This window comes from Cervus elaphus, chromosome 18 (assembly GCF_910594005.1).
Source record: "Cervus elaphus chromosome 18, mCerEla1.1, whole genome shotgun sequence".
Classification (NCBI taxonomy): domain Eukaryota; kingdom Metazoa; phylum Chordata; class Mammalia; order Artiodactyla; family Cervidae; genus Cervus; species Cervus elaphus.
In genome coordinates this window covers 52611734-52639129 of record NC_057832.1, presented here as the reverse complement: position 1 = coordinate 52639129, position 27396 = coordinate 52611734, and the positions used below count along the sequence as shown (strand labels likewise).

The following is a 27396-nucleotide window of genomic DNA, read 5'->3' as shown; positions in this document are numbered from 1 at the left end:
TAGCAAGGGCACAAGAAACATAGTCCATGAATAAAGATCAGTTGTATTTTTTTTATATACCAGCAGCAGACCATTAGAAAATGAAATTTTCTAAAATTCCATTCATAATGGGGCCAAAAAAGCAAATTTAACCAAAGATATCTCAGACTACTACACTGGAAACTATAAAACAAGATAAGAGAAATTATAGATATATATAAATGAAAAATGACACTTTGCTTATGAAAGACTCTATCTTTTCTGCAAACTGATAAACTCATTCCACATTAAGGGCTTGCACTGGCTGTCCTCTGTATCTACGGAGCTGTGCATCCAGAATTCTACATGCCTTTTCCCCGTTATTCTGACCTTAAGTCAAGTATCTCTTCTCCAGACTCTCCCTGATTGCTAAACGAAGCAGTTTTCTTTCCCCTCTATTACACTACCCTCTCTTATTTATTCATTACACTATGTGAAATTATCTTTTGTCATTCACATACTTACTGTCTTTCTTCTCAGCTCAAAGGTGAGCATGAAGACAATATCTTTTGACCAACATATTCCCCAGTATCTACATGAGCTCTTGGTATGGAGCAGGCACTTGGTAAATATATGTGGACTACTTATTGCCATATTCAGGGTTGTCTTCAAATGCTAACACAATTTTAAGACCAATATAAACAGTGACATAATTTATACTTTCTTCCAACGTCTTAATAGAGATATTCAAAGAATCAAAGGAATTTAAGAAATGAACACTATTATTAAGGTTAAAACATTGTGGCTTACTGTCTTACAGATAATAAAATGAAAGAGGAAAGAGGACACTACCCACTCTTCTTACCCCCATCCAGATTAGTGTGTGTGTGTGTAAGTCACTCAGTTGTATTCAACTCTTTGCCACCCCATGGACTACACAGTCCATGGAATTCTCCAGGCCAGAATACTGGAGTGGGTAGCCTTTCCCTTCTCCAGGGGATCTTCCCAACCCAGGGTCTTCCCAAACCCAGGTCTCCCGCATTGCAAAGAACTGGATTCTTTACCAGCTGAACTACCAGGGAAGCCCTTAAAATTTATACAGTTAATCATTTATACACTGTGAAAACATCTTCAAAGATGTAAATTACTGTTCATTCATCCTGGCTGTTGCTATTCTTTTTCAGTATGGGTAATAATGCATTTATTTCCAATTTTAGAAAGAACGGTTTCCCCTTTACGTTCCCACAGTTCATCCAACAATAATACTAGCATTATCATATAAGTATTTCTAAAATTCTCATCTGTCTAAAGGGCCTGCTAGTGGGCAGCGAAACTCACTGTGCCTCCCAATTTAAAACATTCCTTTTCTTTCCTCCCCTTCCCTTACTGCTACAAACTCTACCCATGTCTAGGACTCTCCTCCCGCCCCGCACCACCCCAGATAGCTCAGCTTTTTACTAGTGTATCTTTTTTTCACCCTAGAAACTTTCCTTACTAACCCTAGATGCACCCTCTGATGGAATGGCCTGAAGAGTCAACAGTGAATTTTGATTTCTCTCTGGGACAAAGGTAAATCCTGTCATGTTTTCTGTTAAAATGATTGACAACTATCACTTAGGAAGCCTTTATCTTCTATTTATCCCTCACTGAACATAAAGGTTACAATGTCTAGAAATCTTAAAAAGGGATGTGCATCTTAAGTCTGAGAACCCAGAAGAAGTGATAGTGAAAAGGACTGTTGAGTATATTTACCATTTCAGTCAGAACACACACAAAAGAAAACATGAAATGTCAAAAGGACAAAACCAGGAAGTCGGGGCATTGATACTGGCAATAAGCCATAGCTCCTCAACAAAGATCCTGGTTTCCCACCACCGACCCCTATGCTCTAAGGTCTAAAAATCAACCACCACTCTTAGAGCTCAGAGTGTGCCTTCACCTAACAGGCAAGCAGGTGCAACTAGGGATAGAAAAGAGCTCTATCTAAGCTATCTGGGAATCTGAACTTTTATTCCCACAGGCACAGCATCACATGTGGTGATTAGGTCTAAAGGACCATTAGCCACTGTTAGTTCTGGCCTAGGATTAGAACAAAAACAATAATTAAAATGGCTATTATTTATTGAATACTTATCATATGTCGGATGCTATGCTAAAGTACTTAAATATCTCATTTAATCCTTACAAGATCCCCATTTGATAGGTTCTTACTGTTATTTCTATTTTTTTCAGAGGTGGAAGCTTAGTTACAGAGCAGTTAGGTAATTTTCCATGAATAGAAAGTGGTGAAATTAGAATTCTAACAGTATTCTGATTGATAGCAAACCTATAATTATATAGTATTTATAGGATGATGAATCAATGAACTTTTAGAAATAATTTCACACATTCATATATTTATTGTTGTTCAGTCGCTAAGTCATGTCTGACTCTTTGTGACCCCATGGACTGCAGCACACCAGACTTCCCTGTCCTTCACTACCTCCCGGAGTTTGTTCAAACTCATGCCCACTGAGTCAGTGATGCCATCCAACCATCTCTTCCTCAGTTCATATATTGGGTCTGCCTATATCTGACTGGTATATCAGGATACTATTAGGTTCTTCGGCTAAATTGTAGATTTTATGTGCTCTAATAAAATATTGCAAATATAGCTATTTTAAAAAGAATGCAAAATTTACCAACAACCACTTAGCACATACCTACTGTGATGTTACCCATCTTGCTTCGTAATGTTATATTACCTGCAAAAGAGAGAAAAAGGCAACTTTACACATTAGGGATAATCTAGAAAGGAAAGGTATTAATAATGTTCTACAACATGGTTAGATATCCACAAGGTTATTTAATAATATTATTATTGTTGTTCACAATTTTTCTCAGTATCACAATCCCAGTCAGAGATTTAGGCACAACTACAAAATAAATAGCTTTAGGCATCTATACAAACTCTCTTCTTCCACTCTAACTTAATCTACTACAGCACAACTGAAAAAACAAACCCCTTTCTGGAAAACATGGAAGAAAAATAATGATTCTTCTAAAAGTTAAAAAATGTAAAAAAATAAATAAATAAAAGACTTAAATGTACTGACTAGGCATTTTCAACCTAAATATTACAATATTTATCAGACCACACAAAGCCAACTTTTGAACCAAATAACACTAAAATAATCCACGGAAAAGAGTAATTACTGTTATTTTTTAGGCCAGTTTGGCAAACCTATCTGTGAGATTTCAGTGGTTTTTCTGACAAGAGTTTAAAAGGTTTGGGACAGGAGTAATAAATAATTGAAATATGACTAACAAAAAAAAAACTTCAAATAGTCCCTTCTTTCAATGAAAATCTATTTTCCAGGATAAACATAGGACACTGAAACCATTCTTCCCAGTGCCTTCCTCAAGCATCAAATACAGCTGGATTTTTCTTTATGTGTGTTTAAGGGATAATTACTCCTAGAGTTATACCACCTATATTTACTGCACTATTATAATTCTAAAACTATAGTGAAGAGTAAAAAAGGAGTAAAAAAAGAAAATGGTAAGAAACAAGTAGACTAAAAGAAGCTAAGCTATTTAAAATCCCAAAAGATGATGCTATTAAAGTACCGCACTCAATATGTCAGCAAATTTGGAAAACTCAGCAATGGCCACAGGACTGGAACAGGTCAGTTTTCATTCCAGTCTCAAAGAAGGGCAATGCCAAAGAATGTTCAAACTACTATACAACTGCACTCACTTTTCATGCTAGCAAGGTAATCCTCAAAATTCTCCAAGTCAGGCTTCAGCAGTACATGAAACTAGAACTTTCAGATGTACAAGCTGGGTTTAGAAAGGGCAGAGGAACCAGAGATCAAATTGTCATAGAAAAAGCAAGAAAATTTCAGAAAAACATCTACTGCTTCTTTGACTACACTAAAGTCTTTGACTGTACAGATCACAACAAACTGTGGAAAATTCTTAAAGAAATGAAATATCAGACCATCTCACCTGCCTCCTGGGAAACCTGTGAAGCAGGTCAAGAAGCAACAGTTAGAGCTGGACATGGAACAGCAGACTGTTTCCAAACTGGGAAAGGAGTACGCCACGGCTATATATTCTCACCCTGCTTATTTTATCTCACCCTGCAGAGTACATCATGTGGTATACTGAGCTGGAGGAAGCACAAGCTGGAATCAAGATTGCCAGGAGAAATACCAACAATCTCAGATATGTAGCTGATACCACTCTAATGGCAGAAAGCAAAGAGGAACTAAAGGGCCTCTTAATGAGGGTGAAAGAAGAGAGTGAAAAAAGATGACTTAAAACTGAACATTCAAAAAACTAAGAACATGGCATCTAGTCCCATCATTTCATGGCAAATAGATGGGGGAAAAGTGGAAACAGTGACAGATTTTCTCTCCTTGGGCTCCAAAATCACTGTGGACACTGACTGTAGCCATGAAATTAAAAGACGCCTGCTCCTTGGAAGAAAAGCTATGACAAACCTAGACAATGTATTCAAAAGCAGAGATATCTCTTTGCTGACAAAGGTCCGTCTAGTCAAAGCTATGGTTTTTCCAGTAGGTATGTATAAATGTGTGAGTTGGACCATAAAGAAAGCTGAGTGCTGAAGAATTGATGCTTTCGAACTGTGGTGCTGGAGAAAACTCTTGAGAGTCCCTTGGACTGCAAGGAGATCAAACCAGTCCATCCTAAGGGAAATCAACCCTGAATACTCATCGGAAGGACTGATGCTGAAGCTGAAGCTCCAATACGCTGGCCACTTGATGCGAAGAGCTGACTCATTGTAAAAGACCCTGAAACTGGGAAAGACTGAGGGCAGGAGGAGAAGGGGGTGACAGAGGATGAGATCATTGGATGGCATCACTGACTTGGTGGACATGAGTTTGAGCATGGTTTGAGAGATAGTGAAGGATAGGGAGCCTGGCAACCTACAGTCCATGGAATCACAAAGAGTCAGACACAACTTATCAACTGAACAAAAACAACAAAAGAAGTAAAGAGCAGAAGAATAAATTTTGTCTCAGAATTAATCTAGGATGAGTAAAATCATTTATTTCATTTCATGTATCTTTTAAATACTGACATGTATCAGTACCTGGGAAAAAGAAAAACAAAGAAAGGAGGCACTTGATTCATTTGTCCAACAGTTAAATGTGCTTTGACTGTAAAAATTTCTCTAAAAGAGAAATTATATTTCATCATACTTCACGTGAGCATGTGAACAAGAGGTACACTTGTGTAGGAGTAAAACTTGGTTTGTGTACTTTGGCCACCTCATTCGAAGAGTTGACTCATTGGAAAAGACCCTGATGCTGGGATGGATTGGGGGCAGGAGGAGAAGGGGACGACAGAGGATGAGAAGATTGGATGGCATCACCGACTCAATGGACATGGGTTTGAGTAAACTCCGGGAGCTGGTGATGGACAGGGAGGCCTGGAATGCTGCGATTCATGGGGTCGCAAAGAGTTGGACACGACTGAGCGACTGAACTGAACTGAAGCTTATAAAATTATTTTCAAGTTTCAGTAATTTACAAGGCTGTGCAGATCCTCCTCTTACATGGTTAAGTAAATATTATTTCACTGATGTGTTCTAGATACTCTTCCAATTTTCAAACCCAGTAAATGCAGATTCACATGCAAATAGTGGCCAAGGATCATAAAGCTGCTAAGATAGCTTCCAATGATCCCTGCCTCCTGGTATTCATGCCCATGGAGCTCCTTCACTCATATGGAAGCTGGACCTACTGATGCTTTTAACAAAGAGAATAAGGGCAAAGGCAATGAGATGTTACTTTCAAGACTAGGTTACAAACGATTCTTGCATCTGTCTTGCCAGCTCCCTTTTGCTGCGATGGAAGCCAGCTAGCCATGTTGTCTAACTTCCTTATGAAAGACGCCCAAGACCAAGGACCTAAAGAGGTCCCCAGCTAATAGAATCTGAACTGAATCCTGCTAACAACAACATGAGTGAACTAGAAAGCAGATTCACTTTTGGCTGAACCTTCAAATAACCCATGGCCCCATCTGATACCTTGATTACAACCTCAAGAGAGATCTTGAGGCGGAAGACCCAGTTAAGTGATACCCAGATTCCGGACCACCCAAAGTATAAGAAAATAAGTGTTTGCTGTTTTCAGCTGCTGAATATGTTACAAAGGAAAAGGTAACTAGAAAAGATGTTGAAAGCTGGACGTGGGGTGATGCCACAATAAATAACTAAAAATATGGGAATAGCTTTGGAAATTGGCAGTAGGCATAGGTTGGAAGGATTTTTAGGAGCATGGTAGAAAAAGCCTAAATTGCCTGAACAGTGTGTTAGTAGAAAGCTGGACTTTGAGTGCTTCTCATATAAGGGCTTAAATGGAAGTGAAAAAAGTGTTTTGGAAACTGGAGGAAGGCAGATCTTTGTTAAGCAGTATTAGAAACTTCACAACACTATCACATTCAGTAATGTGGAAAGTAGGAAATGTGCCTAATGAACTGAATGATCTAGTTAAAGAGATGGCCAAGCAGAGTTAAAGTGTCGTTGGTGCTGCCTATTTTTTCTTGTAGCATCTGTAAAATGCAAACAAAGTAAGATACACTAAAGAAACGATTGTTTAAAAAAACAATCAGGACAAGAATCATTTTGAAAATTCTCAGCTTCTCAAGATGGCAAAAGATGAGAAAGTTAAGAATAGCTTCAACACAAAGTTTGAATTCAGTGTACTGCCAGAACATGGCCTAAAAATGAAACTGATGGATTGATGTAAAACCTTTTGTCAAGACTCCAGAAAGATTAAGAGTGATACCTCACAGTATTAATTTACCTGTACAAAAAGTCCATTAAACCAGCTGAGGGTATCTCACAGATCCTCTCAATCAAGCAATAGGTCCCTGAGAAAGCTTGCGAGCACCATATCTTAATTTCTCTGCAGAAGTCCACATTTTGAAAAGATTCTTGGATGTGGCCTTCATCTAATAGAATAAACACCAATGTGAATTCATAGAAGGCTGACAAAATTTGTGAGAATTATATCAGCAAACACATTGCTAACTTCGACCAAAAGGGACAGTAACAGTACAAAGTGAAATGAGACCACTGGAGTCCCAAAATTCTGCTGGCAGGAAGCAGATTAAGAAAATTCCTCAGCTGCAAACACATGCTATATTTCATGAAAAAGGAAGGATGACTCAAACGGAGAAACCAAGAGCTCAGAGGGCAAAGCCTGGAAACCTTTCTAAAGAATTATCACAAGGCCATGATTCTAATCAAAGAATCTCCAATGTTTTCCTACCTAAATTTCAAAATCATTATGGACCAATGACTCCTTTGTGCCCCTTACTTTTCTCCCCTTTGGACAGGAAAGTCTATAGCCATCACCCTCTGTGTATCCCAGCACTGTATGCTTAGTGTGCAGGTGGTGTGTATGGGCTGAGGAGGTTAGAGAACAGGTCTTAAGATTGAGAACTATACTTGAGGAGTTAGACCTAAGCAACTATACCCAAGGAGGCTTATCTACATCTGGATCTGATTTTGGTGTAGACATTCTAGACTCTGAGCAGATATGCAATAGGATGAGACTCTGGGAACCTTGAAAGGAAGGGAGTGTATTTTGTATGTGGGAAGGACACAATCACTTGCAGGGGGTGCAGAGGATAGACTGGCCACTCAAAACCTTATAGGCTATCTAGTGAGATACATACATGAAAAGTTAAAAATGAGTGTTTATTAATAATTTTAAGTTCATGTTGTAACTGAATAGTATGTATTAGGTTCCATAACCATTCTGAGGAAGCAGAATAAAATGATGTGGCATGAACAGGGAGAAAATCATATTGGAGATTTCATCAGAGTCTATGTTTGAAATATGAGTAAAATTTGATGCTGAGGGGGAAAGATTTTGTTGAAAAGGTATGTAAGCAAAGGTAAAAAGGTGTAACTACATGTGCTATATTTAAACCATGCTCATCAGTTAGGTTGGAGCAGCTAGGCCAGTCTATGAGGACAGGGATTAAGTGTTTCTTACTTAGCATTATATTTTGAGAGCTTAGCATATTGCCCTGTATATAGTAAATGCTATTATTTTTTGAACCTATGTTCAAATTTAGTTTGGAAAAACAGGTAAAAACAAATTTGTAGAAGAATCATAGAGTGTTTAGTCTACTGACTTTGTCCTATACCAAAGTCAAAGAAGAATTTCAAGATGAGAAGAACACAAGAAAAGCATCTAGTATTCACTCCTTCCTAATCTTTAGGAAGATTAAGCTTGTGTCAGACACTCAGAATTCTCTTTACTGTTTTCACCTTATGAACACCTTAAAAATAAGATAAAGCAGACCTCTTATATTTGTGATTCTAACTATTAGTAAAACAACAATAAAAAAACTGACATAGTTCTATAGTCAGTCATTTAGTTAGTGAGTTCACCCATTCAGCAAGACAAAAGGAGCTTTACTAAACTAGTCTCCAATGAATGCAATAAAAATTTACTTTTTTAAACAAAAATAGAAAATGTGGTCTTTTTCAAAAAGTCAGTCAGGAGTGAGTATGACAAAAGTGATCAAGAAAACAATGGTTTTAGAGTCAAAAAATAGAAGTTTTAGTTTCATTAAAAAAAAAAAAAAGAGGACTAGTTAAATTATAAAGTGAAGTCGCTCAGTCGTGTCCGACTCTTTGCAACCTCATGACTGTAGCTTACCAGGCTCCTCTGTCCATGGGATTTTCCAGGCAAGAATACTGGAGTGGGTTGCCATTTCCTTCTCCAGGAGATCTTCCCGACCCAGGGATTGAACCTGGGTCTCCCGCATTGTAGGCAGATGCTCTACCATCTGAGCCACCAGGGAAGTCAGTTAAATTATAGCAGAATCTATACAGTCTCAAACTACATCTCTCTTGAATGTTAGAGTTCTGTACAGGAAAAGCATAAGGGAATAATAAAACTATGGAAATAAAGAATATCTGTAAATATAAGGAATACATCAAAATGTTTTTGTTAGTGCTAAAGGACTTTTAAAACAATAAACAAAAAAATATTCTCAACTCATCAAACTGTTTAGAAAATCTCTACCCTAAACAGAAATATTCCAAGGTCATTATCTCAAATACTTTGCGGAAGAAGACAGAATATTTTAAAGTACACAGATCAACCGAATGGACATTACCAGCACAGTTTTCTATAATTTGGTTTTACCTTTCTCCATCACCAGACGGTGAAAACAATAAACAAATCAACTATCTGAGAGGAGTAGACCTTTGTAAAAGCTTTCCTTTCAATAAAACAGATGCCATATGATCTGTAATAATTATGTGTGCTTACTCTTCTTTCAAGTTATTTAATTTTTCCACAAAATCCAATGTTTGAGAAAATAAACAGTTCTCCTTAACTAGCCACTCTTCATTCTAAAAGGATCAGAGGAGGAATTAGCTATCAATTTAAAGACAGTTTATTTTTCTTCACTAAAATAGATGTGATTTTGGTAAAAACAGCACACATGCTCTCATTATCCAAACAGAAATAAGATATCCATAAAGGTTAAATCCTTTTTGTGCTTCTTTTTTAAGGGGAAGATTGGGGGAGCAGAAAGAAAGTATTTTCTACATGCAGGCACATGGCTAAATGCAAAGCATATAGAGGTAAATAAAACATGATCCCTGCTATTGAGGAGTTTACAATCAGGCAAGAATTTATGGGTCAATGGAAGGCCAGAAACAGAGAAAGGCTGCTTTAGCTGAGTATGAAAAGATTACTAAAAGTAAATGAGATAAAGAAAGCTGGGAAAAACATTTTAGAAAGACTATAACTGATCTGTATGATCAAAAGCTCTGCTCAAAAACTCAGAAGTATAAAACAGGTATGAATGTATACAGGAAGAAGTAAGAGATTGTGTAATTCTAAAACACAAAGCATAAGGTCAAAAAAAGGTAGTAAGTTAGCTAAGTCACTGAGTAGGAAAGGGTTTGGGTAAGACAATGCCATGTTCAATGTGCTTCTTTTCTAATAAACAATCATATAATAGTTCCCTAACAGCTCAGTTGGTAAAGAATCCACCTGCAATGCAGGAGTCCATGGTTTGATTCCTGGGTCGGGAAGATCTGCTGGAGGAGGGATAGGCTACCCACTCCAGTATTCTTGGGCTTCCCTGGTGGCTCAGCTGGTAAAGAATCTGCCTGCAATGTGGGAGACCTGGGTTCTATTCCTGAGTTGGGAAAATCCCCTGCAGACGGGAAAGGCTACCCGCTCCAGTATTCTGGCCTGGAGAATTCCATGGACTGTAAAGTTCATGGGGTGGCAAAGAGTCAGACACGACTGCGAGACTAGCACTTGCACTTTCACACAATAGTTAGGACAATGAATTTGAAGAAGGCAAGACTGGAAGCAAATTTATTGCTAGAGGTGAGGCAAGAGCTGACAAGAATCTTAATTAGAAGAGTAGAAATTTGGAAGAAAAAGATGGGATAGATCGAAAGAAGTATTTAGGTGAGTGTGCTCGTGCAGCTCAGTCATGTCTGACTCTTTGCAAACCCACGGACTGTACCTGCTAGGCTCCTCTTTCCATGGGATTCTCCAGGCAAGAACACTGAGTGGGCTGCCATTTCCTCCTCTAAAAGAATTTCCCAACCCAGGAATCAAACCTGTGTCTCCTGCATCTCCTGCAATGGTAGGCGGATTCTTTACCACTGAGCCACCTAAAACCTATCTAAACTTGGTGTTGACTAGATGTGGAAGGTGACAGAAGTTCAGGATTACTTCTGGATTTCTAGTTTGGGAAATAACGTACACGGTAGTATTAGAATCTGCAAATGGAAATAAAAGAGGAGGAATACATTATGGATGAGGTTGGGGGTGGGGGCTGGGAAAATAGGAGAAAAGAAGTTAGAAACATGAAGTCATCAGAGAAGACTCTAAGGATCCAAATGGCTATGTCTACTAAGCAGATGGATGTATAAGTTGGAAGTCAGGGCTAGAGATACAAATTTGAATTATTGGAATACAATGGTAGTTGAGTCAAAAGTGTCTAAGATGTCCAAGGAAAAGAAAGAACTAAAAGAACAATGAAACAGGATGAAATGCTGAATACCAAGGGGGTGTGTAAAGAGGAGGAATTCACAGACATTTGAGAAAAAGCAATTTTAAATACTGATGCTTTCAAATTTGGTGCTGGAGAAGACTCTTGAGAGTCCCTTGGACTGCAAGGAGATCAAGCCAGTCAATCCTTAAGGAGATCAACCCTGAATATTCACTGGAGGGACACATGCTGAAGCTGAAGCTCCAATGCTCTGGCCATCTAACATAGAGAGACGATTCACTAGAAAAGCCCCTGATGCTAGTAAAGACTGAAGGCAACAGAAGAGGACAACAGAGGACGAGCTGGTTAGACAGCATCAACGACTCAATGGATATGAACCTGAGCAAACTCTGGTTGATAGTGAAGGACAGGGGAGCCTTGCATGTTGCAGTTCACAAAGAGTCAGACATGACTTAGCGACTGAACAAAAATTATAAATATAAGCTGTGACACAGACGCCAGCACCCACTAATATTTGTGTGCCTCTCTCCTTCCTTAAAACACACTAAGCTCTTTATCTCAGACTTCTATAATTAAAGTCATTTTAAGACATTCTGGCTAACAAATTTCTCACATGATCCTCTATGATCTCTCTTCCTTTAGTGGAAGCTTGGAGGCCATACAATGAAAATGGCATTATCACCTTTAAGGAAGGAGTCCAGTCCCTCCAAGGAAATGAGCGGAGTCCAAACACTGCATGGAATAGCAGCATATTTATCACATGTCTAAATCATGAAAGAAAAAAAAAATCTACGCTATCTGTACCACAAAGGAAGCTATAATTTCACATAAAAAAGTTTAAGTGTCCAGATTCAACATTAACATAAATTACGTGTCAAATGACAATCAAACTTAATGAACTTAAGAATAAACGCTAAAATCAGAGCAAAGCATTTTCATGAGCTTATGAAGAATCCCATTTAATCCAATAAAAGTTTTCTTCCTTTAGAATTTTGTATTTCTGAGTTTCTAAATTCATAAGTCAGATTTATAAATTTACCAGAACTTATATGTTCTTCTTAGAGAAAACTGAAACATATCTTTATGAAGTTTTGAGTGCTATCAAAATTATTAATTGTATTTGCATAGTTTATGTAACTTTTACTTTTGTGAAAGTTTCTAAAATCCAAAGTTATTTAAGAAAGCATTTAGCATGTATATATTGCTAAATCTTTTGGCAACAAAGGACTTCTGAAGTACAGAAAGATGAGAACTAACAGTCATCAATTTATTAATGTATGTTCCCAAAGAGCCTAAAATAAGATCCTAAGTTATACAGAGAATCTAAATATTTTAAATAGTTTTATTCATTAATCATTTATTCCAAAAAATAACATGTTAAATATAAAACACTAAAATGACTGTCATGAGTCCTCCTATATATTAAACCCAATTAATTTATTTAAATTGTAAGTAAAATCAATCCCAGCAAACCATTTCAAGGAAGCTTTTCTTTCTGAGTCAGGATACTATATATTTATAAATGTTCTAAAAATATATTTACTAGAATACATATAAATACAGAATTCTTTAAAAATCACAAATATTCAAATAGCAGAATACAACAAACTACACTTTACAAAGAATCTAATTTTTGACAACTTAGAAGAAAATCAAAAGATAGTAAACTGTAATAAAATTTTACATCTGAACACAAACTATTCAAGTACTTATTCTCCCACTAGATTCTCAGTGCCAGAACCTTAGGGAATTTTTGTTGAATCAAAGAATACACTAGTTTCTTCTGTATTAGAAGGCATACATACTTAATATGTGATTCAACATTCAGTTCAGTTCAGTCGCTCAATCGTGTCTGACTCTACGACCCCATGGACGGCTGCACACCAGGCCTCCCTGTCCATCACCAACTCCCAGAGTTTACTCAAACTCGTGTCCATTGAGTCAGTGATTCCATCCAACCATCTCATCCTCTGTCATCTCCTTCTCCTCCTGCCTTCAATCTTTCCCAGCATCAGGGTCTTTTCCACTGAGTCAGTTCTACGCATCAGGTGGCCAAAGTATTGGAGTTTCAGCTTCAGCATCAGTCCTTCCAATGAACACCCGGGACTGATCTCCTTTAGGATGGACTGGTTGGATCTCCTTGCAGTCCAAGGGATTCTCAAGAGTCTTCTCCAACACCACAGTTCAAAAGCATCAATTCTTTGGCACTCAGCTTTTTTTACAGCCTAACTCTCACATCCATACATGACTACTGGAAAAACTATAGCTTTGACTAGATGGACTTTTGTTGGCAAAGCATATCTCTGCTTTTTAATATGCTGTCTAGGTTGGTCATAACTTTTCTTCTAAGGAGCAGGCATCTTTTAATTTCATGGCTGCAGTCACCATCTGCAGTGATTTTGGAGTCCCCAAAAATAAAGTCTGTCACTGTTTCCATTGTTTCCCCATATATTTGCCATGAAGTGATGGGACCAGATGCCATGATCTTCAGTTTTCTGAATGTTGACTTTTAAGCCAACTTTTTCACTCTCCTCTTTCACTTTCATTAAGAGGCTCTTTAGTTCTTCTGCGTTTTCTGCCATAAAGGTGATATCACTTGCATATCTGAGGTTATTGATATTTCTCCTGGCAATCTTGATTCCAGCTTGTGCTTCATCCAGCCTGGCATTTCTCATGATGTACTCTGCATATAACTTAAATAGGCAGGGTGAGAATATACAGCCTTGACGTACTCCTTTCCCGATTTGGAACCAGTCTGTTGTTCCATGCCTAGTTCTAACTGGTGCTTCTTGACCTGCATACAGATTTTTCAGGCGGCAGGTCAGGTGGTCTGGTATTCCCATCTCTTCAAGAATTTTCCACAGTTTGTTGTGATCCACACAGTCAAAGGCTTGGCGTAGTGGATAAAGCAGAAGTAGAATTTTTTCTGGAACTCTCCTGCTTTTTCGATGATCTAATGGATGTTGGCAATTTGATCTCTGGTTCCTCTGCCTTTTCTAAATCCAGCCTGAACTCTGGAAGTTCACAGTTCACGTATTGCTGAAGCCTGGCTTGGAGAATTTTGAGCATTACTTTGCTACCATGTGAGATGAGTGCAATTGTGTGGTACTCAACATTACAAATGGAGAAGGCAATGGCAACCCACATCAGTACTCTTGCCTGGAAAATCCCATGGATGGAGGAGCCTGGTAGGCTGCAGTCCACGGGGTGGCTAAGAGTCGGACATGACTGAGCGACTTCACTTTCACTTTTCACTTTCATGCATTGGAGAAGGAACTGGCAATCCACTCCAGTGGTCTTGCCTGGATAGTCCCAGGGATGGGGGAGCCTGGTGGGCTGCCATCCATGGGGTTGCACAGAGTCGGACACGACTGAAGCAACTTAGCAGCAGCAGCAACATTACAAATAGTAAATATTACTAGTTAGTTAGATTACTTATTTTCTTATCGAGAAAATATAGCTAGCTGTACTTAAAATTTTCATTTCAAAAAACATTTTAGATTTTTTTTCTTTTCTCTACATATAGGAGTCAATTTGCAAGGCCAGGAAAGACTTATTACTCCTTTCATTTTCCCTTTCTTCATTACTGAGCATCCTCTTTTTTCAGCAGTACTGGTTTGCATCAGAATATATGAACAAAAAGAATACATAGACAAAAATAAATTTCAAGCTCCCTCTTCCTTTATGGAAGGAACCCTTCGAAGCCACACACTGAAGATAGCAGCAACACTTTTATAGAATGAACTGAGTACCTGATTGGCTCCACGGAGCTAAGCTGAACCCAAACACTCTATGGAATACCAAAAACTCATTTAAGGCATAATAAATGACCCTGAAACTGGAGTTTACAATTTAGAACCCAGCTGAAGCAGTGCATCTGTGTTATAGTGTTGTTTGCCTAGAGGAAGCATCTGTAGAGCAACCCAGGAAGCCCTCAAAGCAATGATAGAATTTGGGTTGCAATCAAGAAATTCACCATGGCTATGTACAAACACTGTTTTAAAACATCTCCCTAAAAGTCAAGAAATCTGGATTGAATACTTGCTCTTCCACTAATAACTTATAACTGAGAGCAAACAATTAGACATTTCTAAGTTTTATAGTCTTCATTTATAAACAGCCAATTACCCAGTAAGTAAAAGAAGCAGACTCACTTCATGAAGCACACAATGAATGTTTGCACACAAACGCCCACCCACCTACTGATGAGCTTCCCAGGCAGTGGTAGTGGTAAAGAACCTGCCTGCCAATGCAGGAGACAGAAGAGAAATGGGTTCGATGCCTGGGTCGGGAAGATCCCCTGGAGGAGGGCAAGGAAATCCACTCTAGTATTCTTGCCTGGAGAATTCCATGGACAGAGGAGTCTGGCAGGCTATGGTCCCTAGGGTCACAAAGATTCAGACACAACTGAAGCAATTTAGTGCACACACACCCCCCTACTGACACAAGGGCTCCAAATTCATATATCTGAAGACAGTTATTGTTATGATGTTTGTGGTATAAAAGGCTTTTACAACATCTGTATGTTGGAGTTAAAAAACAAAAATCTACCTTATGAAAAAGAAGCCAAACTAAACAAATCCTCAACAGGCAGGTCTTAGAATATATACATTTTTATGAGTTTGTTTTCTGTAAGATGTTTAGAAGTAGCAATCTATTTTCCCATAAAAGATTCCCAAGCTAGTTTATTTAAATACAACCAAAATATGTATCTAATTTGCATTATATGACCATCACCACTTATAACAAAGAATTCACTGGAATATATATTTAGCATTCCAGCTTAGGATGATTCTTGGGAGGTATCTCTCTCTACTAAACTCCAGTAGCTAGAACATAGGGACTTCCACCCCCCAGTCATGACTCTATCTTTAAACTTATTAGGAAGTACGGCTGGAACACTGGCTACTCTTCTGTACCCATCCCATCTTCACACTCCAGACTCAAGGAACACGTGCATATAATCCCTTGGGACAAGGATGGAACTAGGTATGGCATAGAAGGGAAAGGCAAGAAACTTGGGCCTCTCTGAAGCGTGATTTAAAAAGTAGGCAGGCACTGGGTGTGACTAAAAAACAAAAATGGTTTCTTTCATATCTCTCTCTTTCTTATACTGACTACCACTGGAAAACCAAGTAGAGTGAGAGCCAAGGATCAGATAGAGAAAGCAGGGCTGAACAACCTTTTGTATTTGTACAACCTTTGTGCAAATGGAACCTTTTGTACCATGGCAACTGGATCAATTTTCCTTTCTACTTCTTTCTGCTCTACCAGTATTACAAACAAGAAAGATGACACCCAATCCTCCCACTAGACTATGAGCTCTTTAAAGATAGAGATCATCTCCTGCCCAACTTCATACCCCTGGGGCCTGAAAAGCTGGCACACAGTAGGTGGTCAATAAAGGTACTGCGTGAATCAATAAATATAAAGGTAGAGGATGCTGTACGCTGTCATCTAGAATCCCCTCTGTAACTGAAGGGCTTATTTTCTGATCAGCTGGGAATACTGCTGGCAGACAGTCCTCACTGTCTGCCCCCTGAGGGAACTGGTTTAGCTGAAGAGAGCCATTTTGATCCAGGATCATACTGCTGCTGGGGCAGCCTGCATTTTAGGACTGGGGACATAAAGGTCTACCTCCCCTCATCCCAACCTGAAACAATTCTGAGGACCATCTCAGCTTCACAGCATCCTTTGGGGTTGCTGAGACTCATCAAGTTTAATCTCTCCTGTGGAAACTAGGCTTTCTTCCTTTGTATGGCATTGGGCCCCAGAGGCCTCCCTGGTAAATCTGCTGCACTCTTAATTTCCATCTTACAGTCTCCTTTCAAAAATCCAACCAGAGACAAAGTCTGAAAGAGGATGCAGGTCTGATTAGACTTAAATAACCCAAGAAAAGGTATTTGACTTCAAAGTAGAGGTCAGTAAATAAAAAACATTTTACAAAAGCTCAAGAAATGAACTCTTTTATTCCTAGCCATCTGTTTCCGTTTCAGCCACTGTAACTAATCAAGAGACCTAAAGTATTTTGAGGACTGCTTAAAAAAAGTACATTTGTTTTACTATCATGCAAACTACTGATGTTAAATTGTACCAAGTTCAATTCTTGACTAACTTAAACCAAAAAAATAAATAAAAAAAATTAATGAATTTAGAATAAACATGATATAAAGTACTGCAGAGAAGAGATCTGTTCTTATCCTGAGTGTTAATCAACATGTAATATGGTAAGGAACTGCTTTTCCACTAAAAGTTACTTAATATATTAAGTACAGCACTTTCAGTTACAATTGACAGTTAGAAATGCAATGCTTACATATAAGTCATTGTTCCAATATGGAGTTACAAAGTACCAGAACTAGTCAAGGCACAACTGAGTCAAAAAAACAAAACAAAACAAAAAAAAACCTGATGAATAAGTAAGAAAACTATTTGTTTTATTCAGGTGCAGCTCTACTGGACACAAGCTATTCTGGTCTCAAATAATACTTTAAGCCTACAAGAATGATTGACAAGGTTTAACTATGAAATTGAGGTTCAAGAATTATTTCAAGCATTTAAGTACTCATTTTTTGAGTTTTCTTTTTAACTCTAAGACTACTTGCCAGTTTGCTATACAGCATGGTTAGCACTAGTCAGGTTTTCTAACACTACTTAATAATTCATGTTGATTATGAAAATCTGGAAGTTTCACCAAAGTATATAGATAACAATATTCAGCTTTCCTATAGAAGTTAAGTGAGTGTCAACTATGTACAGCAAATGTTTGTTTGTAACTCCTGGAAAATGGTCCAAAAGGCATTTAGCAGATGTGTATACACTACCTGCCAGGAAAAGAGATTCTTAATTCTATTAATATCTATATATATTTCAGAAAACATGTCTGGACTTAAATCATCCGCTATGTGGAAATTAAGAAGCATGCTGAGTGACACTAAATACCAGCATGCCCTCTGCCATATTACTTTACCATTATGTTCTCTTCTTTTCTTTCAGTAACACAAAAGTTAACTAAGTAACATTATTTAACTGCACAGAAGTGTTCTGAAAGTTGTAAGATTGTATTTAATTAAAGAACACTGAAAATGGCAGGGCACTGAGAGGACCTGGTGCTAGAACTAACACACTTAAGTATTTTAGCCAAAATTACTATCACTGAATCACTATACTCTCTCACACAAATGCTTCATTAATGTAGTTCATCCTTAGCTTTCCTATCATAACCTAAAACACTCAGAACCCATCTTTATTTTTTAACACTGCTTTCACTTCATCATGCTTTCCTCTGAATATTCCTGCACACATTTCTTTGTTTGTTCCATTCTACAAGGAAATGCATTAAAAATCAGAATTATTTTTAGCTTCATGTATAACAACATGATATTCAATTTCTTGACAAAATAAAATTCAGTACATTATGAGTCACTTTATTTTGTGGGTTTTTAAAGATGATTAGTTTGTAACTAATTATTTAGAGGGACACCTTCTTAATTTGCAGATCCTCCTTCAACGACAAAGAAATAGTCATGTCTTAAAATTTGTTACATGGCATATCTAAGATGTATTAGGCCTTTGTCATCTTACCATGAATACTTCCTAATGTAATATCCCCAGCAGCAGAAGACAGAAATGATGATTCTGTATAAAGATACTTGACTTTCAGCAAACCATCTTCAGTAGATATATTAACAGAACTTCCCTGTAGTTTATCTACAGTCACAGTCTAGTAAGAGAAAGATTCAATCAGTATAAAATGAAGGCTAATAAAAAGTGAAAGCTATGCCAACAGAATTAGTGAGCAACTAATATGTATAGCATGCAGTCAACTTACTGACTTCAACTCCCCAGCTCTAATTACATGATTATGAGCAACAGTGTATTCTCTGTGGAACAGATCCATTATATTCCTTCATTTATTTAGATCTTCTTTACTTTCTCCCAATAATGCTTTATATTTTCTATGTAGAGTTCTTCATGCTTTGTTAAATTTATTCATATTTTGTGTTTTCTAAATATCATTATAAAAGGTATTTTTTAAACATCATTTCATCTTAATTGGTTTTTTATTTGACCTTAAATTCGAAGCCTCACTAAACTCACTTAATTCTAATAATTTACCTGGATTAAAATAATTTTTCTATGTGCATAATTATATTGTTTACAAGTGATAGTTTCATTTCTTCCTTTCCAATTCTCATATTATTTTTCCTGCTCTTTCTTGGCTTATCCAGCTCAGGCCTCCAATTCAACAGTGAATAGAAGTGATGAAGTTATAAGCAAGCATCCTTATCTAATTCCTGTTCTCAGAGGGAAAGCTTACAACACTGCATCATTAAGTATGATGTTTGCTACAGAGATCGTCTAGATCCCTTTTTGTTAGACTAAGGAAGCTCCCTTTTATTTCATATCTGTTTTGTTGTTGTCGCTGTTTAAATGATGAATGGGTTTTAAATTTTAGCATATACTTTATCTGATTTTATTGGACTATCATATGATTTTTCTCCTCTCATCTGTTAATGTAGTAAATAAACTATTATTTCTAGAATGTTTTCCCCTTACATCGAATGTCAGTAGTTTTACATCGAGCAAAATGGAAATACTTTTATATTTATGTCTAAGCTTCCCTAACAAAATTTAGTATGCATTTATGTCTCAAATGCTGAGCACAATGTAAAATGAAGATATCTAATTAAGAACTCCAGATTATCTTTACAGTATTTTAAGCAAATATTTTATAAGCATAAAGTGATAGTTAATATAAAATTGCTGACATAAAAACTTAATCACCAGGAAGGCATGCCACAGTTTTGCCCAGGGTCAGATTCAAGCATTACACTGAGGTATTTAAAGACAGAACATCTTTGTTTCTCAACACATTGGCATCCGTATTATTCAATCTTAATATTTCCTTCAAAAATTGTTGAGTGCAAAATATTATCTAATAAGAATTGAGTTTCAAGAATACTAAAATACAAAAAGAAATAAAAGTACCTAGAGGTTGTTATGGTAAGTACACTAGAATTACTTTGCCATCTGGATTTGAAGTACAGAATTTTCTTTTTTAACGGACTTTTATTAGATATATTAAATACACCCCCCAAAATAAATAAATAAATAAATAAATACACCTAATTACTTTTTATCTACTACAGTTTCTTTTCCACTAATTATGGATTCACAGGTTTACTTTAAATCTAGTTTTGATAAATCTGTCAAAGGACAGATATTTTACATACATTCAGATTTGTGAGGATACACATGCTTTGTATCCTTCAGTGTAACAGTAAAGGTTTAATATTCCTAAAAAAATTATCCTTTTTCTACAAAATTTCTTTATGAAAAGTTGCTTTATGCATAGCTTCAAATTCTCCAAGTATTTCCATAAAGCAGACAAGTATGATTACTCTAGCTTTTTATAAACAGTGAGGCTGTTTTAGGGAATACCAAAAGATAAATATTGAAAGAATATTTGAAACTTAATTGAACTGGCAAAGGAGGAACTTTTGATTAGACTCTCCCCACAATCAAATAAGCCTTTAAGACATTCCTTATGTATTTATGAAAAAGCTAAAAATTTACTTTGTTCATTAAACACTAAATATTTTACCCTGTAGGAAGCTAAAAAAATATCCTCAAAGCAAATGAAAGCAACCAAAAATACAACTCTCCCCACCACAATAATATAACTATTTTAACCAATCAATCAATAAAATTACTTTAAAGAAATAGAAAATTCACTGAGGGCCATATATAACGCATTGTATCAGATACTAACTGGAATGATTAAACTTAGGGCACCATAGTTTAAATATTGAAGGTCTGATTTATATTAATGGTAACAGCACAAAGAGTAAAAAATAGACTCATTTAAACTGTACAGCTTGCTTGTTAAGAAAAGGAGCTATTTAAAGAAAGAACAAAAAGCAGACTCAAAAATACCTTTCTTAGAGAGATATTGCTATAAATTAATCTACCTTCCTACACAAAAAGAACTTTTTCTCATAAAGTCTAGTTATTATAAATAAACATTATCAAATTAAAATGAAGCTTTAAGGGAAAATTGTAGCCTTGTAGTCCACACTAAGAAAGGAAGGTCAAATGATAACTATATCATCAATTCATTCAACAATCAGATAAAATGGATTTCTATCTTCTCTGTATCAAACTTAGGATATAGAAATTAACAATACAATTTAAAAAATAGCCATTCCATATAAAATGATACATAAAGAATACTGTTGAGTATTTATCAGGCTCACTTGATTCTCACAATCTTCTTGAGCAAAAAAAAAAAACACCATCCCTATGTTATGAATAATGAAAGAGTCTCAGTCAAGTTAACTGGGAGGTTTAGGACTTGTCAAATTATCTTTCCTGTGTTTCACTTACCTCTATCAACATCATCGTCATCAACACTACAACAGAGTTAGCTATGCCAGACACTGTATTAAGTACTTTATCTATATCATGTTTTAACTCATTTAATCCTCATGACAACCATCTGAGTAACACCATTATTCCATTTTCTAGAAAACCAAAATACATAGAGGTTAAATAACTAATCTGAAAGTAAAGAGTTTAGTAAGTGGCTGTGCCAGGATTCAAACCCAAGTACGCTGATGCTCAATTTTGTGCTCTTAACCAGTTCACTATGCTACCTCTCAAATATCCAAAACATTTCCATGAAAGCTGTATATTAAAAGTTAATATATTTTATAAGCAATTTTTATATAAAGCCCCACAAACTTATAAATATGTCTTAAAAATTAACACTATGCATAATATAAGCTAAAAGAAATATCAAAATAGATTTGTTAGCACAACACAAAACCCAGTTAGGCAGGAAACAAACCAACAAAAAAAAACAGAACACAAGAATAAATGAATATTCAATAAACCATGAAAGTTGACAGAAAAGATAAATGATGAGTGGAAACAGTGGCCAAAATATAATTATGATGACTTAAATCTTTGATAGTTACATCTGAACATCAGTATGTACTATTCTACAACTGCAGTTATCCAATTTCCTTTTGTACCTCCAAGACCACAATCAGAGAGGTGAAGCTAAATGCCATCTCAAAACAGCTGCCACATAAAGCCAGGCAGTGTCTTTCAATACTTTTTAAAAAGATAAATTTGAATGTTTGGGTTTAAACAGTCTCCCACAGGTTCTAAGGAAAAGGCGATGAAAAATAAAAAGGCAGAATAACTAGTGTGATAACCTGCCTTGTTTAATTATGCCAACAATAATCTACATATAGGATTCCAGTTCCTCTCTACCAATCATTTGAGGATAAAGTTGAGTATGGAACTGAACAAATTCATGATGAAACAGCCATGCAAATTAAGTGTAAAATAAAAGATGGCTTGTGTGCTCAGTTGTGACTGACTCTTTGCAACCCCATAGACTGTAACTTGCGAGGCTCCTCTGTCCATGGAATTTTCCAGGTGAAATACTGGAGTGGGTTGCCAGTTCCTATTCCAGGGGATCTTCCTGCCCCAGGAACTGAACCTGCATTTCTTTCGTCTCCTGTATTGCAAGTGGACTCTTTACTCCTGAGCCACCACGGAAGCCCCAAAAGGTGGCTTGTAACTGTGTGCTAAGTCACTTCAGTCGTGTCTGACTCTCTGCAACCCCACTGACTGCAGACCACCAGGCTCTCCTGGCAAGAATACTGAAGTGGGTTGCCATGCCCTCCAGGGGCATGGGATTCTCCAGGCAAGAATACTGAAGTGGGTTGCCATGCCCTCCTCCAGGGGATCTTCCTGACGCAGCGATGAAACTGGCATGTCTCATGTTTCCTGCATTGACAAGGGGGGTCTTTCCCACTATCGTCACTTGGGAAGCCCAAAAGGTGGCTTACACCTTTCTAAAAGATTCAGTATATTACTGATTGTGCTGAAAAATTGTTGAAAATTTATACTTCAAAATCATACCTTTATTCTTAATACTATGTTAAATCACAGAAAGCAACAAAAGTTGAATGAAAAATGCAAACTGTCTTATAAAAATGAAAATTCCTATGGCTAGTAAAAGCGTTTGGAAAACAGTAATGCTATCTAATGGCGCCATCTTGTGGAAAACACTGAAGAAAGTTGAGTTTTGAAACTCATCTTTCAATTGCCTAAAGGCAAAATGAACAGGTATTGGGTAAAAAAAAATACTCAGATAAACCTAACACTAAGAAAAATTTATGGCATCACTGACTCGATGGACATGAGTTTGCGCAAACTCTGGTAGTTGGTGATGGACAGGAAAACCTGGCGTGCTATATATAGTCCATGGGGTTGGAAGAGTTGGACATGACTGAGTGACTGAACTGAACTAAACCACTAGACTGCCAGGAAATCCCTAAGTTGTAAGTTCTTTATGTGTTCTATAAATTATGTCAATAAAGGGCTAATAGCAAAAAAAAAAAAAAAAAAGAAAAATTTAATTCCAAGTACAGTATTACTTGGGGCTTCCCTTGTGGCTCAGCTGGTAAAGGAATCCACCCGCAATGCGGGACACCTAGGTTTGATCCCTAGGTTGGGAAGCTCCCCTGGAGAGGGGAAAGGCTATCCACTCCAGTATTCTGGCCTGGAGAATTTCATGGACTATACAGTCCATGGGGGTCGCAAAGAGTCGGGCACGACTGAGCAACTTTCACTTCACTTTACTTCTTCATAGTATTACTTAATGAATAATTTTAACCCATGATCAAAAAAAAAATTTCTTCAGAATCACAATTAAATATTAAGTATTTGGGAAAAAGGCACTGGGAGTTTGGGGTTATACACAAACTATTTCATATAGAATGGATAAACAATAAGGTCCTACTGTATAGCACAGTGAACTATATTCAATATCCTGGGATAAACCATAATGGAAAAGAATATAAAAAAGAATGCATATGTGTGTATAACTGAATCACTGCTATATAGCAAAAATTACCACAATACTGTAAATGAACTCTACTTCAATTTTAAAACATTTTAAACAAATATTAAGTATTTAAAGATATTACTGATTCCAAATAAGGAGCTAAATAACAAAAGTTTTAAAATATAAATTTAAAATTAAGTTGTATAATATTTAATCATCTCTATTTCAAACTTAAATTTACTAATAAACTAAAATGCATTAAAAAGGGGAAGTTATACCACAAATTTTGTAGAATCTACCCTCTATGTGAGCCAAGCTGAGATAAAACTGCAACTACTAAAAATGAAAATTTCAATCTTACACTTTTATCTGATGCATGGATATCTATATTTCCATAAACCGTTCCCAGGCAGATCACTTTGCCTCCTGTCGTTTGAACATGTAATTTTTGACTCTGAAAGACAAATACAAAATAAACATATAGAAAAAGAGAGCATAAATTTGACTTACACTAATAAATATTCAACATTTTATACATTTCTTTTTAAATAATAATAATAAAGCAGTAACAGAGGAACTAGGAATGAAATAGAAATGTACTGCTTTGAATAATAACATCTGTGAGAAAAGAATGTCAACTGCTATTAAAGGGATTAAATAAAGCTGTTTGGACTAGAGGGACTCAGGGGTTTTAGTAGCTTAACTGAAGAAAGGGGTGGGAATCAAAGATCACTGTGACTGGCTAACTAAACATGAATGATGAAGATGATAACAATAATCAGTTACTGTTCATCATTATTAATATGCATATCATTAATAACAATAACATCTATGACTTGGCATTCCCTTTGCATCAATAACAGTGTTCGCTACTTTACAAACTAACATTTAATTCTCACAACTCAGAGTGATGCATATTATGTGTTTCCCCATTTTACAGAGAAAGAAATTCAATCAGAAAGGTAGACAACTTTATCAGGTGATATACAGGAAAACAGCAAATTATAAACAGAATCAAACTTACACCTCCTGCCCTGGAAGGCGAGGTTCTTTACCACCAGCGCCACCTAGGTGCTTCTAAGTTCTTGCCAACAGAATATAAGTGGAAATGCTATGTTTAATACCCAGCCTTGTGCTTTTAGAACTGATGTGCCTTCTCTGTGTTCTGCCCCTTCCATCAGGTGAGTGTATATTACAATAAGGCTTTAATAGATGACAGAGCCAGAAGATGAAAGGAACCTACAGTAACTGAATAGAAATGAGTCACCAACACAAATGAAAAATAAACTTGGACACAAATGAAAACTAAACTATAGTTGTGTGTGAGCTATTAGATGGTTTGATCTATTTTTCAGAGTACCGTTCTTCACCTTAATATCTGTGTAAGTCTTCAGTTCTACCACAAGTATAAAGAGAAAACGAACAGGTAAATACCAGAGAATGAAAGACAGCAAAAGCAAACCCATCAATATCACAACCAGCAACAACAGAAAAGTATCTAAAAAAGTAGGGGGAAAAGTTCAAAACAATCACATGCCTTCTGGTTGCTTTACTTGGAGGAAAAAAAAAAAAAAAAAACAATAAAACTTTAGGTAAAACAGCCCAGGGATAAAATTCAAAAAATTCAGTAAAAAGGGCAAAATGAACCCCCCTTAAAAAGCTCATTTATGTTACAGCATGGTAGACTACTTCATGCCCATAGAAACATGAGTCAGAAGTCCAATTGTATTTAATAATACTGTCTTTATCAAGGAGACAAGTAATTCATGAACTTTAAAAAAGAATATCTCCAAAATAACTGAAGGACAGGGAGGCCTGGTATGCTGTAGTCCATGGGGTCACAGAGTCAGACAGGACTGAACAACAACAAGAGTTCTTAACCAAACTTACATGACATTCTGGAGTCTGCAAAACTTACGAAATTGTAAGCAAAATTTCATATATATGTATATTTTTTCCAAGTAAATAATCATCCTATTTTCAAAGAAGCCTAAAGCTCAAAAATATTATGAAATAGTTAAATGTTTAAATAAGTCAGAAACTACTTAGTATAATATAAACTATTATTACTGCATTTTAAAAAATGCAAATGTGTGGCATTCAACGAGGTAAGAGACTATTGCTTGAAAAGTTTACTCATTTATTCTCTAATTATGCTGAAAAAAATGTACTTCTGCTAGACATTTTGCTTGGACAATAAAGAAAAGTGAAGATAGCATAAGCTTGGAATGCAGAAAGACCCAAGTTCAAATCTTAGCTCTATTTATTAATTATGGGAACCTAAATGAGTTCCTCAGTCTCTGTATCTGACAGTTTCTTCCTTGATAAAAAGGAGACAATTCACGGAATAAATGAAGGCTTAGCTAAGTTTCTGGATATATAATAAGAACTCAGTAGACAGTTTTGTTGTTTGTTTGTTGTTGTTCAGTCACTAAGTTGTGTATGACTCTTTGGAGACCCCATGGACGGTAGCCCACTAGACTCCTCTGTCCTTGAGATTTCCCAGGCAAGAATACTGGAGTTGGTTGCCATTTCCTCCTCCAGGGGATATTCCCGACCCAGGGATCAGAACCCATATCTTCCATGTCTCCTGCATTAACAGGCAGATTCTTTACCACTGAGCCACCAGTAGCTATTACTATTGCTATAAACATCTTATTACATAGATCAAATATATCTCAAATCCTTAAAATCAGTGGAATAGAAACTTACATTAAAGGCAATCACTAACTAGAAATAATATTATACCATATTTAAAGCTTTAAACCAGGTATTTTATGAAGCGTCCCCATTTGTGAATTTAAGTCAGTTAAATTCTGAAATCTCAAGAATGATTCTCTCAACTCAATTCTTCTAACTATCACTAAGATTCAGTGGACCCAAATTTAATTTTTGAGTATTTTTGAACTATTCTATTTGTGGGCTTCTCTGGAGATCAGTCGGTAAAGAATCTGCCTGCAATGCGGGGGACCTGGGTTGTATCCCTGGGTGGGAAAGATCCCCTGGAGAAGGAAATGGCAACCAAACCCATATTCTGGTCTGGAGAATTCCATGAATAGAGGAGCCTGGTGGGTCGCAAAGAGTATGACACAACTGAGCAACTAACACATTCTATTTGTAGGATTGATGTATCATGACTTTTATTCTTTCTAAGAGGTATCCTAAAAAAGTAAATAGAAGATTTACTAATTTTTTAAATAGGATAAGCATTATTCTATCTTAAAATTACTGTAATGGTCCACTGGGCTCCTTTGTAAGTCTAAAATACATTATGGGATCTTAGTAATCTTATTTTTCATATGTCTCAAAACATTTGCTACTTCATTATCTGAGTAGATATTTCAATATCATTTTTCAATTATTCCTAACTCTGACAGAAAATGTCTAAAAGAATAAGACAACAGAAGAATGATAAACTTGCTTTGAATAGTGTGTTTGGTGGTGGTAGTTTAGTTGCTGAGTTGTGTGTGACTATTGCTACCCCATGTACTGTAGCCCGCCAGGGTCCTCCGTCCATGGGATTTCCCAGGAAAGAATACTGGAATGGGATG

The 27396-nt window shown here is 36.5% G+C and overlaps 1 protein-coding gene and 1 non-coding gene across 3 annotated transcripts in view; both read right to left on the bottom strand.

The window, feature by feature from the left end:
* The window catches only part of FAM185A (family with sequence similarity 185 member A), a 66341-nt gene that overhangs the window by 33411 nt on the left and 5534 nt on the right, over positions 1-27396 (bottom strand). For both annotated transcript variants that reach the window (XM_043873298.1, XM_043873300.1), the window contains exons 3-5: positions 24207-24299; positions 18562-18700; positions 2661-2702 (exon numbers count right to left, since the gene is read on the bottom strand). In XM_043873298.1, coding sequence (XP_043729233.1) covers positions 2661-2702; positions 18562-18700; positions 24207-24299 — 274 coding nt within the window. The remainder of the gene's footprint in view (positions 1-2660; positions 2703-18561; positions 18701-24206; positions 24300-27396) is intronic.
* Positions 8722-8793, bottom strand: TRNAC-ACA. Its single transcript has one exon. It is a non-coding gene; the product is annotated as a tRNA-Cys (tRNA).